This window comes from Melozone crissalis, unplaced genomic scaffold, assembly GCF_028551555.1.
Source record: "Melozone crissalis strain CALT ecotype California unplaced genomic scaffold, PUWL_Pcris_2 ptg000059l_1, whole genome shotgun sequence".
In the NCBI taxonomy this organism is placed as follows: Eukaryota; Metazoa; Chordata; class Aves; order Passeriformes; family Passerellidae; genus Melozone; species Melozone crissalis.
In genome coordinates, this window is record NW_026535837.1 from 2,355,768 (window position 1) to 2,369,565 (window position 13,798).

The 13,798-nt window shown below is 43.1% G+C and overlaps 1 protein-coding gene across 4 annotated transcripts in view; it reads right to left on the reverse strand.

Moving 5' to 3' along the window:
* Positions 1–13,371, reverse strand: part of FRMD4A (FERM domain containing 4A) — a 378,398-nt gene extending 365,027 nt beyond the window's left edge. For 2 of the 4 annotated variants that reach the window (XM_054287520.1, XM_054287524.1), the window contains exons 1-2: positions 13,122–13,251; positions 12,706–12,840 (exon numbers count right to left, since the gene is read on the reverse strand). In XM_054287520.1, coding sequence (XP_054143495.1) covers positions 12,706–12,750 — 45 coding nt within the window. In that variant the 5' untranslated portion in view covers positions 12,751–12,840; positions 13,122–13,251. Of the gene's footprint in view, positions 1–12,705; positions 12,841–12,938; positions 13,007–13,121; positions 13,252–13,316 lie in introns of those variants that run through there. The other 2 variants (XM_054287522.1, XM_054287521.1) reach the window with 2 other exon arrangements.
* Between the last annotated feature and the right edge of the window lie 427 nt (positions 13,372–13,798).

Here is a 13,798-nt window from a genome sequence, read left to right on the forward strand (position 1 = left end):
ACCTCCCATCCAGGAGTGACCTTCTCAATAGCTATAAACCAAACCTGAAGATGAATCTTTATGCTATAAACATAGCCAAAAGCTTGTTACACGAATGAGAGAAAGATACTGGAAATAAAATTTTAAAATAAAATAAATTCCTCAAGAACACAAGAGCAACAGTCTGAAATGTCTTGCCTTCACATCTCATCATCTCTCCATGATGGAGTGCAGTTAGACCTCAGCAAGAAGAAACATGGGTAAAATGACCCATCCATTGTGCTGTAGCTGGATTTCTGTTTGTGTTTATCCCAGAGCACCCATCATGGCTGTGGCTAAAGGACTTGTGGAAAAAAGCAGTTCCTCTCCCTCCTGCAAATGTTCAACAGCATTAACACAGTCAGATTGTCCTGCATTGTCTCTCTGGTTCTCTTTAACTTGGTGGATTCCTGCAGACAGCAACAGAGATGTGAGAGAAAACTTGAACAGAACTGTGACGGTGTTCACAGTCCGAGGAAGAGGGAAGAGATGAGGATCTGACTCCATGTTTCAGAAGGCTTGATTTATTATTTTATGATATATTATATTAAAACTATACTAAAAGAATAGAAGAAAGGATTTCATCAGAAGGCTAGCTAAGAATAGAAAAAGAAGAATGATAACAAAAGCTCATGACTCTCCAGACAGTCCTAGACAGTTGGACTGTGATTGGCCATTAATTAGAAACAACCACATGAGACCAATCACAGATGCACCTGTTGCATTCCACAGCAGCAGATATCAATGCTTACATTTTGTTCCTGAGGCCCCCCAGCTTCTCAGGAGAAAAAATCCTAAGGAAAGGATTTTTCATAGAATGTGTCCGTGACACAGAACCAGACTGATCTGCAGTGCATTGCACCTCATTTGCTTGGATTTGACTCCACCTGCCCTCCCCAAACCATCCTCTGCCTCCTCTGTGCTTTCCTCCTGCTGCACCCTCAGCCCCTCACTGGGTCCTTTGCTAAGGCTGCCCCAGGAGTGACTGCAACCATCAGCATGATGTCCTTTATCTGCATAGCTACCACTGGAGACACTGAAATATGAGAGCAAATGTTCAGCCTTGGGAAAGCACAAGGGATCCGTCTGGGTTACACGGAGCAATCAGCCAATGCCTCACAAAAAGGGAACAAGTTGCACCAAGATGGGCTTTGGTTTCTCTGAGCTGATTCTTCCTGGGAGTCATGCATGGGTTTAAGAAAAGATCACTCAAAATGTCACTTGCAGCAAAGCCAGTTTCACCTTCTATATCACCAATTTCTCTTTCCTTTGGAGCCGAATGCAAAGCCCTGGGCAATCATTGGCACTTCATAGTGAGTTTAGCTAATGTGCTTAAAAGGCACTGTTGTCAAAAAGAAGGGCAGCAATATAAAATAGAGCAACTAACCTCCTGCCACTGAGGTGACTGGTCACATTGTGCTTTTATTTCAGTGTGAACAGATCCAGGTCTAGAGTATTCTCAGAAGAAGAACCTTAGAAACCAGTCATAGGGTAAAATTAACACCTGCTGATTGATCAATTTAGTGATTGAATTTTGAACTGGAAAAATTGTGCATATAAAAAAAATTAAGAAGAAAGAAAAAGTAGCATATCTTTGTTTTCCCATCTGCTCAGAATTTACTGCTGTGGTTTCTATCTCTGTTTTTTATTAAGTAGTCTTTGCCCTAGAGAAAATAGTTCTTTTGATGTTACAGTTGACCTTTTAGTTTTACTCTACATAAAATTTTTCCCCTGAAGAGAGTTTCTATCTCTGTAAAAAAGGAGGGGAAAATAAAACAACTCTATTTTTATTTTTTTTTTATTCTTAGCTACAACTTGCATTGGAATCAGTGTACAAAGGTAACCAGATTTTGCATCAGCATTTTACATTTTCCCAACAAGCTCTCCTATATTAAAACATGATCCTATGGGAAAAATCCACTCCTTTTGAAAACTTGTTTTTCACTTACTCACTAGATTTCTGTAAGATTTTAGCGTAGCTATCTGCAAATTATCTTTTAATGAATCCATCTCATGAGTATTGAGGATGGTAGTGATATTTCTGTCAGGAACACGTGAGGAGGAAAATTCTCACATGGGTATTCAGGATCCTACTGTATAAACAATTACAGCATTCAATGTCTGCAGAAAATCAAGAGGCAAATCAGCAGTGAATATCAATTATACATCTGCTGCATCACAGAGGCAGATGGCACTTTAATTGTACATCCGAAACATTATGGACAATTTTCCCCAACCCAACCTCATTGAAATAGTGGCTTTAGCACCTAAAAATATCAAGACAGGGTATGTGTGCAATGACTCATCTAAGAACTCATTTCAGTTTGAAGATAAATATTCCACCAGTAAACCAATAACAATCTTCAAGATGCATAGCTCAAACGTGCTGTCTTGATCTAGGTACAAACTTTTATTGATGAAAAGCAATGGGGCGACTGAACAGCTCACACCACTCAGCTCAGAGTGTGAAATTGTCAAGGAGTTTGAAGATCAATGAGACAAATTCTTTTGATTGCATCTGTAGAAATTGGAAATGTCATGGAGATAAGTAGAATAATATGGATTTACACTCTTTCCCCAGCATGATCCTAAGAGAAGAAAGCTCAAATCCTTCTCCCTCAGACACGAATGGTTTTGTGCAATGAGGGAAGTTTTATGGAACTTAAACAGACTCAACTACAGCTACTGACCATGGAAAATCAATTGACACCAGCCTGCATACAAAAGAATGACACTGACTACCCAGAGACTGTTGTGCTAATGCCCAAATACCAAACGTGTTGTTAATGCTCACTTAATTAAAGATTATTAAAAATTAAAACTGACTCTCATAAGAGATTACTATATTATTCAATTTGCAAAAGCTTTGGCAATTAAGCCACCCCTGCTTTATTATAGTCAGTGATGCAGATTTCCAATAGAACTTGTTCCTTAATCCCATCATGTACAAAACTGCTGTTTTTTCAATTTGTCTACGTGGTCATACAGTCTTAAAATATTCAGTAACTCTGCAGTCAGTTTACATTTCATCATGCAAGTGCATAGCACTCATCTCCTCCTCTCTCCCTCAAATATATTCATGGTTAGCCACAGCAGACACATTTTATTTGCAATGTGAGCACATATGCACTTTCTTGGAAGAAATTTTGGAAGTTAATGTTAAAGCCTGTATTTGGAAGGGGTAATCCCTAAACAGGGACAAAACAAACAAAAACATTCAAAACAGGATCCATGTCCAAGAAACCAGGTACATCTGGGCTTTACAGCTAAGTTTTAACTTCTACTGGTGCATTAAAGCTTTCACAGGAACTTCACATGGATGACTCTTTATTTAGATCTTCGGATTTAAGTAGTACATCCAAAAATCAGAAACTCCCTAAACTGACCTAAGCCCTGCCTGACCAAAGAAGTCTAGTAGCACAGCTTTGATGGAAGAATAGCTAAAACATTCCCACAATACAAAAACATTTGTGTTGGAACCAATGTAAGCAGCATGGTTAGTTTATTATTTCTTCCAAGACAGTGAATGATATTAGATCCAGAGGGAGAGAGTTGAAGAGAGGCATTCCATCAGCAGGGGACTCTGAACAAGTAAACCTTCGCTTATATAAGGATGGTGACAAAAGAAGTTTCTGTATTGATCAAGAGGGTAAAATAGGTCTCTTCATATAATTTATTTAACTCCTGACTCCAAACCAAAATTTCTAAGTGGGGAAGTAAAAAGCAAAACACTGCTAGGAACATCAGCAGATTACAAACCCCCCCACCCTTTTTCTTTTGCCATCACTGTCTATTCTGCAGTCTGTAATTTTGTCTATTTAGAGCTGAAGTGCTTCCTCACAATGTCATTTGAGCCAGCAGCCTCATAATATTGATTCAAGGACTTTGGTTTCAGCAAAATACTCACTCCATTTTAAACACATGATTAGAGAAAACGGCATTCAACATAAAAATGTTTAACTGCTTTTAAGGCAGTAAATAAGTGCTATTGTTACTAATATCTTGTTAAAGCAAAGTGCTAAAAAATGTTTCCCATTATTTTTTTGTTCTGTTAGCACTTTGTCTTGAGCGACAAAAACAACAAAAAGGAATTCTCTACTACACCAGGGGAGGAAATAAATTAACCCTCACAACTGTGGTTTTTAACTTCAGTTTTCAGTGACAATATCATTCTGCTGCTTTGGGGACTCTGACCTACAGAACAACTTGAGGGACAGCACAAACACAAGTTTCCCTATAGCTTCTACTTGATCTGGGATTTGAAGGCCCTTCCAGAGGTGATAAGATAAGCAAAAGAAAGAAAAGAAAAAGAAAGGCTGTTTCACATGAGAAGGATTTTGGTCCATCACCAAAACCTTGGAAACCAAATCCAAAGCAGAAATATCAGGACACAAACACTGGTGGTTCCACATGGTGCAACAACTGCCCCATTTGCCTCACAGCCAGCCACCCAGAGTCTGTGCCTTGCTGCTGAAGAAGCCAACACAAGACATTGGATTTCCATCCCTCTGGGATTGACAGCACAAAGCCAAGTCAATCTTTTGGGAAGGCCAACATTTTAAGACACATAAAGCTAAATGAGAAACCTCACAAACACTCCAATTAGATGATTTCTGTTTTTATGAAAGTGGGCAAACTCTAATCTTCTGAAAATAAATGTAAATGCAGACTAATTGGGAGCAGCCTTTGCACCCAGATCTCTGAAATGAGACCAGAACAGGGAAAATGGGTTCCTGAAAAGCTCATGCCAAGTCTTTTCTATTACAATAGCTTCTATTACAATAGCAGCAGTAATAATGACCTTCACTAGACATTTCCTCGAGTACTAACGACCTGGGGTTAATGGCCCAAGGCATCGTTTTATGCAGCCAACTACGGCAGCCAGCAATTAATTACCAGGAAATACAATGTGCTCTGACCACTACGGCTCAATTAGCCTCATATTATTGAAAAATGAAAAACTTGTCAATCTTATTTACTGTGAAGGTGTCCTGGATTTTATTTTTGTATATTAGACTAAAAAACCCCTTGAACCTATATTAAGCCAAACATATGTTCTACAACACTCCTCCATTAACTTCGCTCAAATTACGGGGAGCCAAAGCCGAGCGTCTCGCAACACCAGGATTATCACAGCCTGCCCACAGACAGAAAAATGCTGTGGAGCAAGGATCTGTCTGAATCCTGCTTCTGCACTAGAAAAGCCTCCCTAAAAATAATTTTCATATCTCTGGTGGTTGTAAATGGACTGAGAGGAGGGAGAACAGTGGGGGGCACACTGCAGAGAACATCCCTTCACTGCCAAGAGTGTGTGCTGGAGTAAGGACAGGAAGAGGAAGGGCTATCCTGCTTTCAGCAAGTTTTGTGGTGCCCCAATATCCCTGCAACAAATTTACAAAGACATTGGGGTAGATTACTTTGCACCCAGGTTTGTGCTCTCCCAGTTTATGTTCATTCATTACATTTTATTGTTTCAGCAAGGCTTTTGCAAAATGCCCTGAAAACCAAGCACTGTGGGCTCAAGTGCCATTGGTCCTGGTCAGTTGTTTGTGTTTCAGCACTATCACTAGGTTTTTGGGGACCTTAAAAGCTAAGGTCAGGCACTAGAGCTAGATGTAGAAGTTGTTTGCTTTAATTTAGGAATTACCAGCTTCAGTCCCATGAAGGATGCAAAAAGCTGATCAGGTTGTGCCTGTAGATCCATTCCTCTAAATGAGTTTCTGGTGCTCACTGTGGCTTTTGTTTCCACGAAATACAGACACGCTGTGGGTGACTTTGTGCCAGGAGGCTCCTCAGGGAGCACTGGTATCTCAGTGCTTTCCATCAAGACCTGGTCTCAGGCATTGCTGCTGGACAAGTGCAAGCTAACAGGGCTCTGAGCAGGACTCCTTCATATGATAAGACCCTTCAAAAAAGCAAGTAGGAACTTTGATCACATGCTTTGAGAGCTGCAGTTTCAAGCCAGCACAAGAACTCATTTAAACAAGAAAATTCATATACCTTGAAATGGATGATGGGTTCAGCTTAGCTTGATCCTCAGTGCCATTAAAACCTCTTTGTGAAATGGCTGATTTCAAATGCACTTCTGCAAGTTTCTGTGCTTGCTGATAGCTAAAAGCAGAAAGCATTGAAACACGTGGGGACAAAATGTGTGTGTCTGTCTGGAGGAGCACAGGGAGGTGTTTACCAAGGTTTGCCAGTGATGGCAAAGGTGGAAAGAGAGAGTTCCTGGCAGCCTTTGTGGTTGGATTTGGAGAGCTGGGAACAATGTGCTGGCTGGTGAAAACCTAAAATTCCGTCCAGTCTCTCTGACTGACCCCCCCAAACCAGATTTTGGTTGGGGGTCATCCACCGCTGTGTTGGCTCTTGTTTTCAGCAAGACACACGACACAAGGCAGCCGTCACCAGGGTTGGCAGGACCGGCCACCTGAGCACAGCAGCTTTAGGTGCCACATCACAAAATCTGCATTTCCATGGGGTGTACTGAGGAAGGATCCACATGGGACTTCTGTACATATCTCAGTCCTGATGGGCTAACCACACCAGCCTGTCAGCAGGCTGGATCATTGCCATGCTGAGAAATTATGAGTACAGTAATTACAGAAGTATGACATTCGTAACCAGGAGGCGAAGAATAGGAAAAATTGCAATTGTCCAATGTCACAAGTCCTTCTCATGTATTAAAAGCTATTCATAACCTTGCATCTTTATTAGGGCAATTATAGCATTTTAAACATTTTATTTTAGTTTAGGGATATCAGTCAAGCTTTCCAATGCATTTTATTTATGAAAAGCCAAAGTGGTATTATTCTTTTATATATTGTCAAAAGGAGTTGACTTATTTAGAGATCTTTTCAAATCGTTAGTATGTTACTTTTCTTCTAATTGTAGAAATGCTCCAATTAATCATAATGATCATTTACTCAAGTGCCCACTAATTCTCTTCTACAAATAGCAATGCTCTACAGCATTGGAAAAAAAAATGAAATCAATGGCCACATCTCTGATGAGATAATTTTATCAGTCATTCAGAATTCAGCTACAATATAAAGCAAAAGCCATATACATAAGGAAAAAAAAAATAAACCAGTAATCCCTCTTACTCCATTTTTAAGGCATAGTTATAAATATGAGAATTCAGATGAGCAAACATTATGGTCGGCTTCTTCAATGGCATGCTCGAGCAGAGGGACAGGGAAAATAAAATTGATGGCATGCACTGGAGCAGAATGGAAGGATAACAATTTTACAGCCGTGCAGCTCAGATGGCTAAAAGGTGACATCCACCACGGGGAAGCCAAGAGTAATCCCAGGGAGTGTTTAATCTCATTTAGCTGAATTAAATCACTGTGTTTGAAGACTTACTACAAGTTTACAAAGGCAAATAGTAAAGTTCAGAAATAATTCAGTGCTACAGGGGGAATTAACAACAAGAAATGGCTAAATTCCCAGTCCACAGTCGCAAGCAGCCACGCAGCACCAAGCAGGAATTTGCTTCTCTCACCCCATCCTCTAAAAGAGCAACCAGCACAGCTCAGCTACTGCTGCTGGTGGAGCCCATTAGCAAATTACTGCCTGGCTGGAGCAAGGGCAGAGCCAGGGAGGAAGGGAGATTCCTGCCAGCACGGATCCTCCCCAGGGAGCTCTGGGTGCCGTGGCACATTATCATCTCCTGCCCAGACCTTCTGGCAAGGCTGCGGGTGGAGCCCACACACCTGCACGGTGGAAATATCCGTGAAAGCAGCATGGGGAGGGCTGCATAATCACCTCCCCTCGCTGTGCAAGTGTCCCCACAGACCTCATTTTGGGCACGAAGCTGAAGAGGGCTAGATGTCAGCAGCGCAGCGGGGTCCTGGGGGAAGGCGCTATCCATCCCGAGCAGCGCTGCTCACACCCAGAGCAGCGTGTGCCAGTCACACACTGTGACACGTCACCCTGTCACCTTGCCTCAGCATCAGCTGGAGCTGCATTAACCTCCTCACCACGCCACAGGAAGCAATGAGTGGGTTTTGTTTTGGTGCAAAGAGCGTGCCAAGCATTGACCTCCCAGGGCAGCGCGGTCCAGAGATGCGGTTGCAGCGAGGAGGTTTGCATGTCGAGGGCTTTTGCACGCTGTCAACACAGAAATAATTTAATCCTGAGATGAGAGAGGCAGAAAATGACCTCATCCTTCCACTGTAACCTTGCTGCTCCCAAAGGTTTTAATATGATCCTCCAAGCTGAGCTGTGCTGCTGCAATCTGTCTGGAGGTTTGAGGGGGACAGAGCACACAGCTTTATGGGGGGAGGAGGCAGTCCTAGCTCTAAATGGGGCTTGGAAGCTCTCTGTCATTTTAGTTACCAAATTTGTCTTCTCAAGGGCAGACTTCAGACATAAAACATAGCAGCTAAACGTATGAAATAATTTATGGAATATCTGGAATGTTGTCAAGTCCAACTGAGCAGGGCATGGCCCTCACAGGGTTTAGTAAGGATACAGTTAAATCTTGGAGTGTGCTTTAAGAGCAATTTTGAAGAGTTCATTGCTGCACTCCAGAAAAATTATCAGATCAAGGAGATTCACATTGTTTTGAGGACTCCAGTGTAGCTTTCCTTGAGGGATAGAAGGATGATTAAAGAGAGCCCTCTTAAAAAGGAGGGCTGGAACCACATCAGAAATCTGGGATTTTCAGCGGACAATGACTCAGATGCCAATTATTTCTGATGCATTTAGCAGTTTTCACATCTTCCTGGGGCAGGTGTCTGCTTCCCAGCAGAACAAGGAAACACCAAGGTCAGCACCCTCGATACTGCACTGGCCACCCAATTTCTCCCTCTTCACCCTGGGCATTGTGAACACCACAGAATTAGTGCTCCAAACTCCCTGCTGGCCTTTTTCTCCTTGAACTGCAGAGATAACCAAGGCCCACGTAATGAAGGTCACTTAGGAAATCTCACATGCACCTCTATTCCAGCCTCAGCTTGGACGTAAGTCAGACCCAAAATAATGAAATTCACCACATGAAAGCATCACACAGACTCCTGAAAATAATCATGCTCCTACAAACACAAGCAATTACCATTAATTTACAAATGCATTTATTTTCTAATGCTGTATTATTTCTTCAAGGAAAGTATTGTAATACAGATGAGAAAGAGTAAAGCTGGATTATAAATAGGGGAAAAACTTCATCTTGATGGAGAGGGTGAGAGCAGCTAGATGAAGCTAGAAGCTGGAGCTTTACTGCAAACAGAGAACCATGCTTCTCTTCCCTACCATTTCAAGATTAGATTAATTGATAAACACTGAGCTACAGATGCTGCTCATTGGAACCTCTGTTGTCACTTAACACAGATTAATTAGTGTTAGTGTCATGACCTAGAATAGTTTGGAAGTCAAGTCCCTGAGATGTATTTTCAGGAGATGCAGTAATGCTGTCTCAGGAGACACCAGGTATTGTAACTTATTGTGCTGTTAAAATATGTGCAGTCAATATGTCTGCAGCTTTAAAATTTTACAATATACTAATAAGACAGACATAAAAACTTATTGGTATCACTCCCATCAGTATTAATGATCCTAACACAGCAGGTGTTATCAGTCCTAACAAGACATGGAATTTGCTATTTCATGCTTAGATGCTCCTCTCTCTTGACTCCCAGAAGCTGAGGAAGCTCTGTTTTAATGATATGATAATGCTACAGGCAGAGTCACTTTGGGTACAGTTCTGCCCAACTTCCTTCATGGTGTACCAGGCAACATCCCTCATCTCCTGTGATTTCTGGGGCAAGGCAGAGGCAGGAGTCCTGCAGAGCAGGCACATTCCAGAGGCATTTGTAGCACAAGATATTTATCAGAGTGGACAAGTTGAAGTTATACTTGCAGACTGCAGTTTTTGTATGAAAACAATATCTTTATTTTAGGAAAATATATGTTTAAGACTGAAATTCTCCTTCATTGGAGCCTTTTCCCTGGTCTGGGAGGAAAAAAAATATAAAAGAAATAATCACTATAAACAAGGGGGAAAAACACACCAGAGTATTGAACTGGCTAGAGAGCAATATAAATTTTTTAAAAATCAATTTTGGTTAATTAATTCTATAGCAATTTTTTTTTCACTAAAGAGAAGTGTGATCTGTCCACCTAAGACTGCAAGTGTGTGAGATAATGGATGGACAAGAAATGTCCAACTGGGATCTGCTGTGGGCCACTCCAACACCATGTCCTGGGTAGCATTTACTAGACAAAGGTAAGTCCTGAGCTGTCAGCACAGCTGGCACCCCAAAGTGCCACCTGGTCCCCTGAGCAGCTCTCTGCTGGGGCACACTGGGGCTGGATATCCATGTCCTGTGAGTGGTCTACTGTAGGAAAGAAGTCCCACAGCCCAGAGATGTCCATCTTTCTTCATCGACCAGAAACAATTTTGGGATGCGAAAACTCCTGATTTGGATCACTCACTCTGCATCAAATGCCAGGAGAGGCAATTAATGGCTCTGTACCTTGGTTTCTTTATTTGCAGCACAAAGTGCTCTGAGGTGCCCCATGGAGAAGGAGATATTTTCAGAGTATGATGCAGCACTGGCAAATGCTGCTGATGATTATGTCTCATGAAAAGTGGATGGTTGGATGCACATTCTGCATCCTATTGCAGGGGAAATGCAGTACTGAAATGCTTCTCACTGCTGAAAGAACACTCTCTCACTGGAGAATTCTCACTGAAGTATTAAAATCTACTTCTGTGGACTTCCCAAACACATCTAATCTTTGAATCTCTAGAGGGTGGCAGTTTTAGAAGAGATGCCATTATAGCTGCTAATTGTGGGATGAATTATGCAAGAATTTATTATTGATTCAAGGGTAGCCTGCTCAGGCATGCAATCAAAGCCAAGGCAGAGCAGAGGGGAAAGGATGAGGTTTCTATAATTAACTAACTAAGCTGATTCACAACCCAACGAAAAACCCAAGGCAAAAGAAGTAGTTTGCAAAGTGGTGCATTTTCCATAACAAATCACCTTTTCCACACCCATAACCAACCTCTAGTACCAGAGCAGAGCCCACTGTGACATTAACCCATTCTCAGCCCAGAAATGGATCTCCATCCCCCAGCCATCCACAGGGTCCAAGGCAGGAGCCCCTCTGGCTCTGGACCCCCAACCCAACCCAGCCCATCCCCTGGGGCTGTGCCCAAGGTGAAGAGACCCAAGGGGTCCTGGTTACAGGCCAGAGCCGTGGAAATGCCCTAAAAAATAACAACAGGGCAAGGCTGTGTAGCCACAGAAAGCCACATTTTAGAAGGGAAAATTTGCTGAGAGCTTGGCACTGCACTGAAGTTTGACAAGGTCTGTTCAAGGAGTACAGAGATTGAGGAAAGAGAGGTTTAACTCCAGAATTCAGAGGGTACTGAAACTAAAAGCATTTAGAGCCCAAACAATGACATAGGGGTTACGGACACTCATCAATTTATTTTTGAAAGAGAAATTAGAAAGAGGTCATTTAAAAAGCCAGGAAGGCCGGAGGTAAGCAAGAGGAAATAAAATGAGCTTGCACACCAAGTCAGTCACTGACAAATATAAAACAAACCATGCAGAGGTTTAATAGCATGTTTAGCATTTCGAGTAATGGACATAAAATTTGCTTTTCTCAACTTGACCTTTGTTAACAACCTTAGGCACTGCAGGGCTCTTATGCTGCAGCATTCCCTTTACTAAACTCATCATGTTTTTGAGTGCTAGAGACCATTTCCTAAGCAATCAGAAGAGATCAGTGGTAATGACAATAATTATATAAATATGTATGTAATGCCTATGTATCTATGCATTCTCACGCACATGTGCACACACACACATGCTACTTACAATAACTCTCCAGCAGAAATGTTACAGTGACATTTAGATAGAAAAACATCCAGCAGAGATCTTACATTAAAATCATCTCTGATGCTGCTGCACAGAAAATGGCAACAGAAGTACCAGAGAGAGGAAAAAAAAAATAAAATCAGTAAAGCTAAGCAACTCTCTAATACCCCACCAAAAGGGCTTACTTTAATTGCAGCAGGACACTGGCACGTTTCTAGAGTCAGCCACGTGTTCTAAATAATCTTCTTTAAAATATTATAAATATGCAGAACTTTCAGAAGTAGGTCAGTGGCTCAACATGTTGTAGCAAACAGCTCGGATAAACACCAGTCATTACCCTGTGCTCTGCAGTCAGGAGGAGATCTGACACACTCTGCAGAAGGGGAATGGCGATTCACTGCATCAGAGGAGCATTCCCCAGGTGATACCACAGCTCAGCCTGGTCACAGCTGACAACATGCCTCCCAAACAGCAGAGAAATCAAGCTCTCCCTCTCATCTTTTAAGTTGCCTCACAGTCACGCAAGGGCAAAAGCAGGAGAACGTGAGAATTCGAGACATTGATTTAATGAGCAAAATGTAATCTGCTGCTCAGGATAAACCCGAACACGAGTGCCGGAAAGGTGACTTCAAAATCCTGCCTTGAGCATCGGTCCAGATGTGCCAAAACCCATCGTGGGAGGAATGCCTCCATGCAAGCCCCAGACGAGCCTTTTGCAAAGTTCCCTGGGACCTGTAAAAGCCAAGCACCGGCTCACACAAAATCCCCCCGTGGATTTGGAGCCCTGAATCCCTGCGGTGCAGCTCCCCTCGCCCACCCCCCCTTTCCCAAATGGATTTCAGCGAGCACTTACCATCAGCAAGCTCAGAGCAGATTCGGGAGCACGCTGCACAGCCATCTCCTCTCCTCCTACATACAAATCCTCCCCACGACTTGGTCAGCCCTCGGCCCTCCGTCACAGCAAAGCATCCACAGAGCCCACGGCTCACTGCAGGGAGAGAAACCCCAAATCAGGGTCGGAGAGCATTTGCAAGAGGAGGAGAGGAGGGATGAGGGGGTGGGGAGGAGAGGAGGGAAAGAAATAACCTTCACAGCCAGGGAAAGAAGCTTAAGCTAGGCCAAATTTTACACTAGAGAGAAGAGGAAAATGAAACAGAGAGCCGGCTGGAGAAACAAGATATCGGGAACTGCAGGATATTTAAAGCTCAGGCGCACGCCACCACAGAAATCAGCAGCAGCAGCAGTACAGGACATGTATCAAACACCTACATGACAGGTTAGGTCCAAGCCATCCTCCCCCTGCCCTAGCTCGCAGACTGTCATTAATTGTTCTTAGTTGCCATGGTCCCTTACTGCACCTAAATAAATCCTGGGCAGCACAGAAGTGCCGTGCCCCTGACTCTGCATCTTCCTGCCTGCCCTGGTGATGCTGGCGCAGAAACCACGTCAAACCCCGCCACGTACCGCTCCCAACAGGGTCAAACCTCTCCTCTCTTCTCGCCTGCTCGGCAGAGCAGACGCCTGCACAGCACAGACATGAGCAGTGAGAGCAGCCAGAGCCACCCGGTGCTCACTTGAGAGTAACAATTACCTTTATCCTATTCCAGCCAGAGCTGGGTTACACACTGACCCTTTTCACCTTATCCCCCCCTCAAAGAAAGTCTCTTCCTCCTCCTCCTCCTCCCCTCCAAATGGACTCAGCTCCCCATGGAGCTAACACACTTTGCAGAAACATGTAATTACACAGGCTGTTGTGTTAGCGCTCTGATCACGCTGCCTGTACCGCATGGAAACGGCAGCCAGGCAGCCCCCCCTTCCCTTCTTTCCCTTCTCATCCCATCCCTTCTCAAGGAGAGACATGCTGCAAACCCCCCCGAGCTCCCATGGCTAATCATCAAAATGTGCCCGCTTAAGGCGCAGAGACAAATTAACCCTGAAAATAAGCC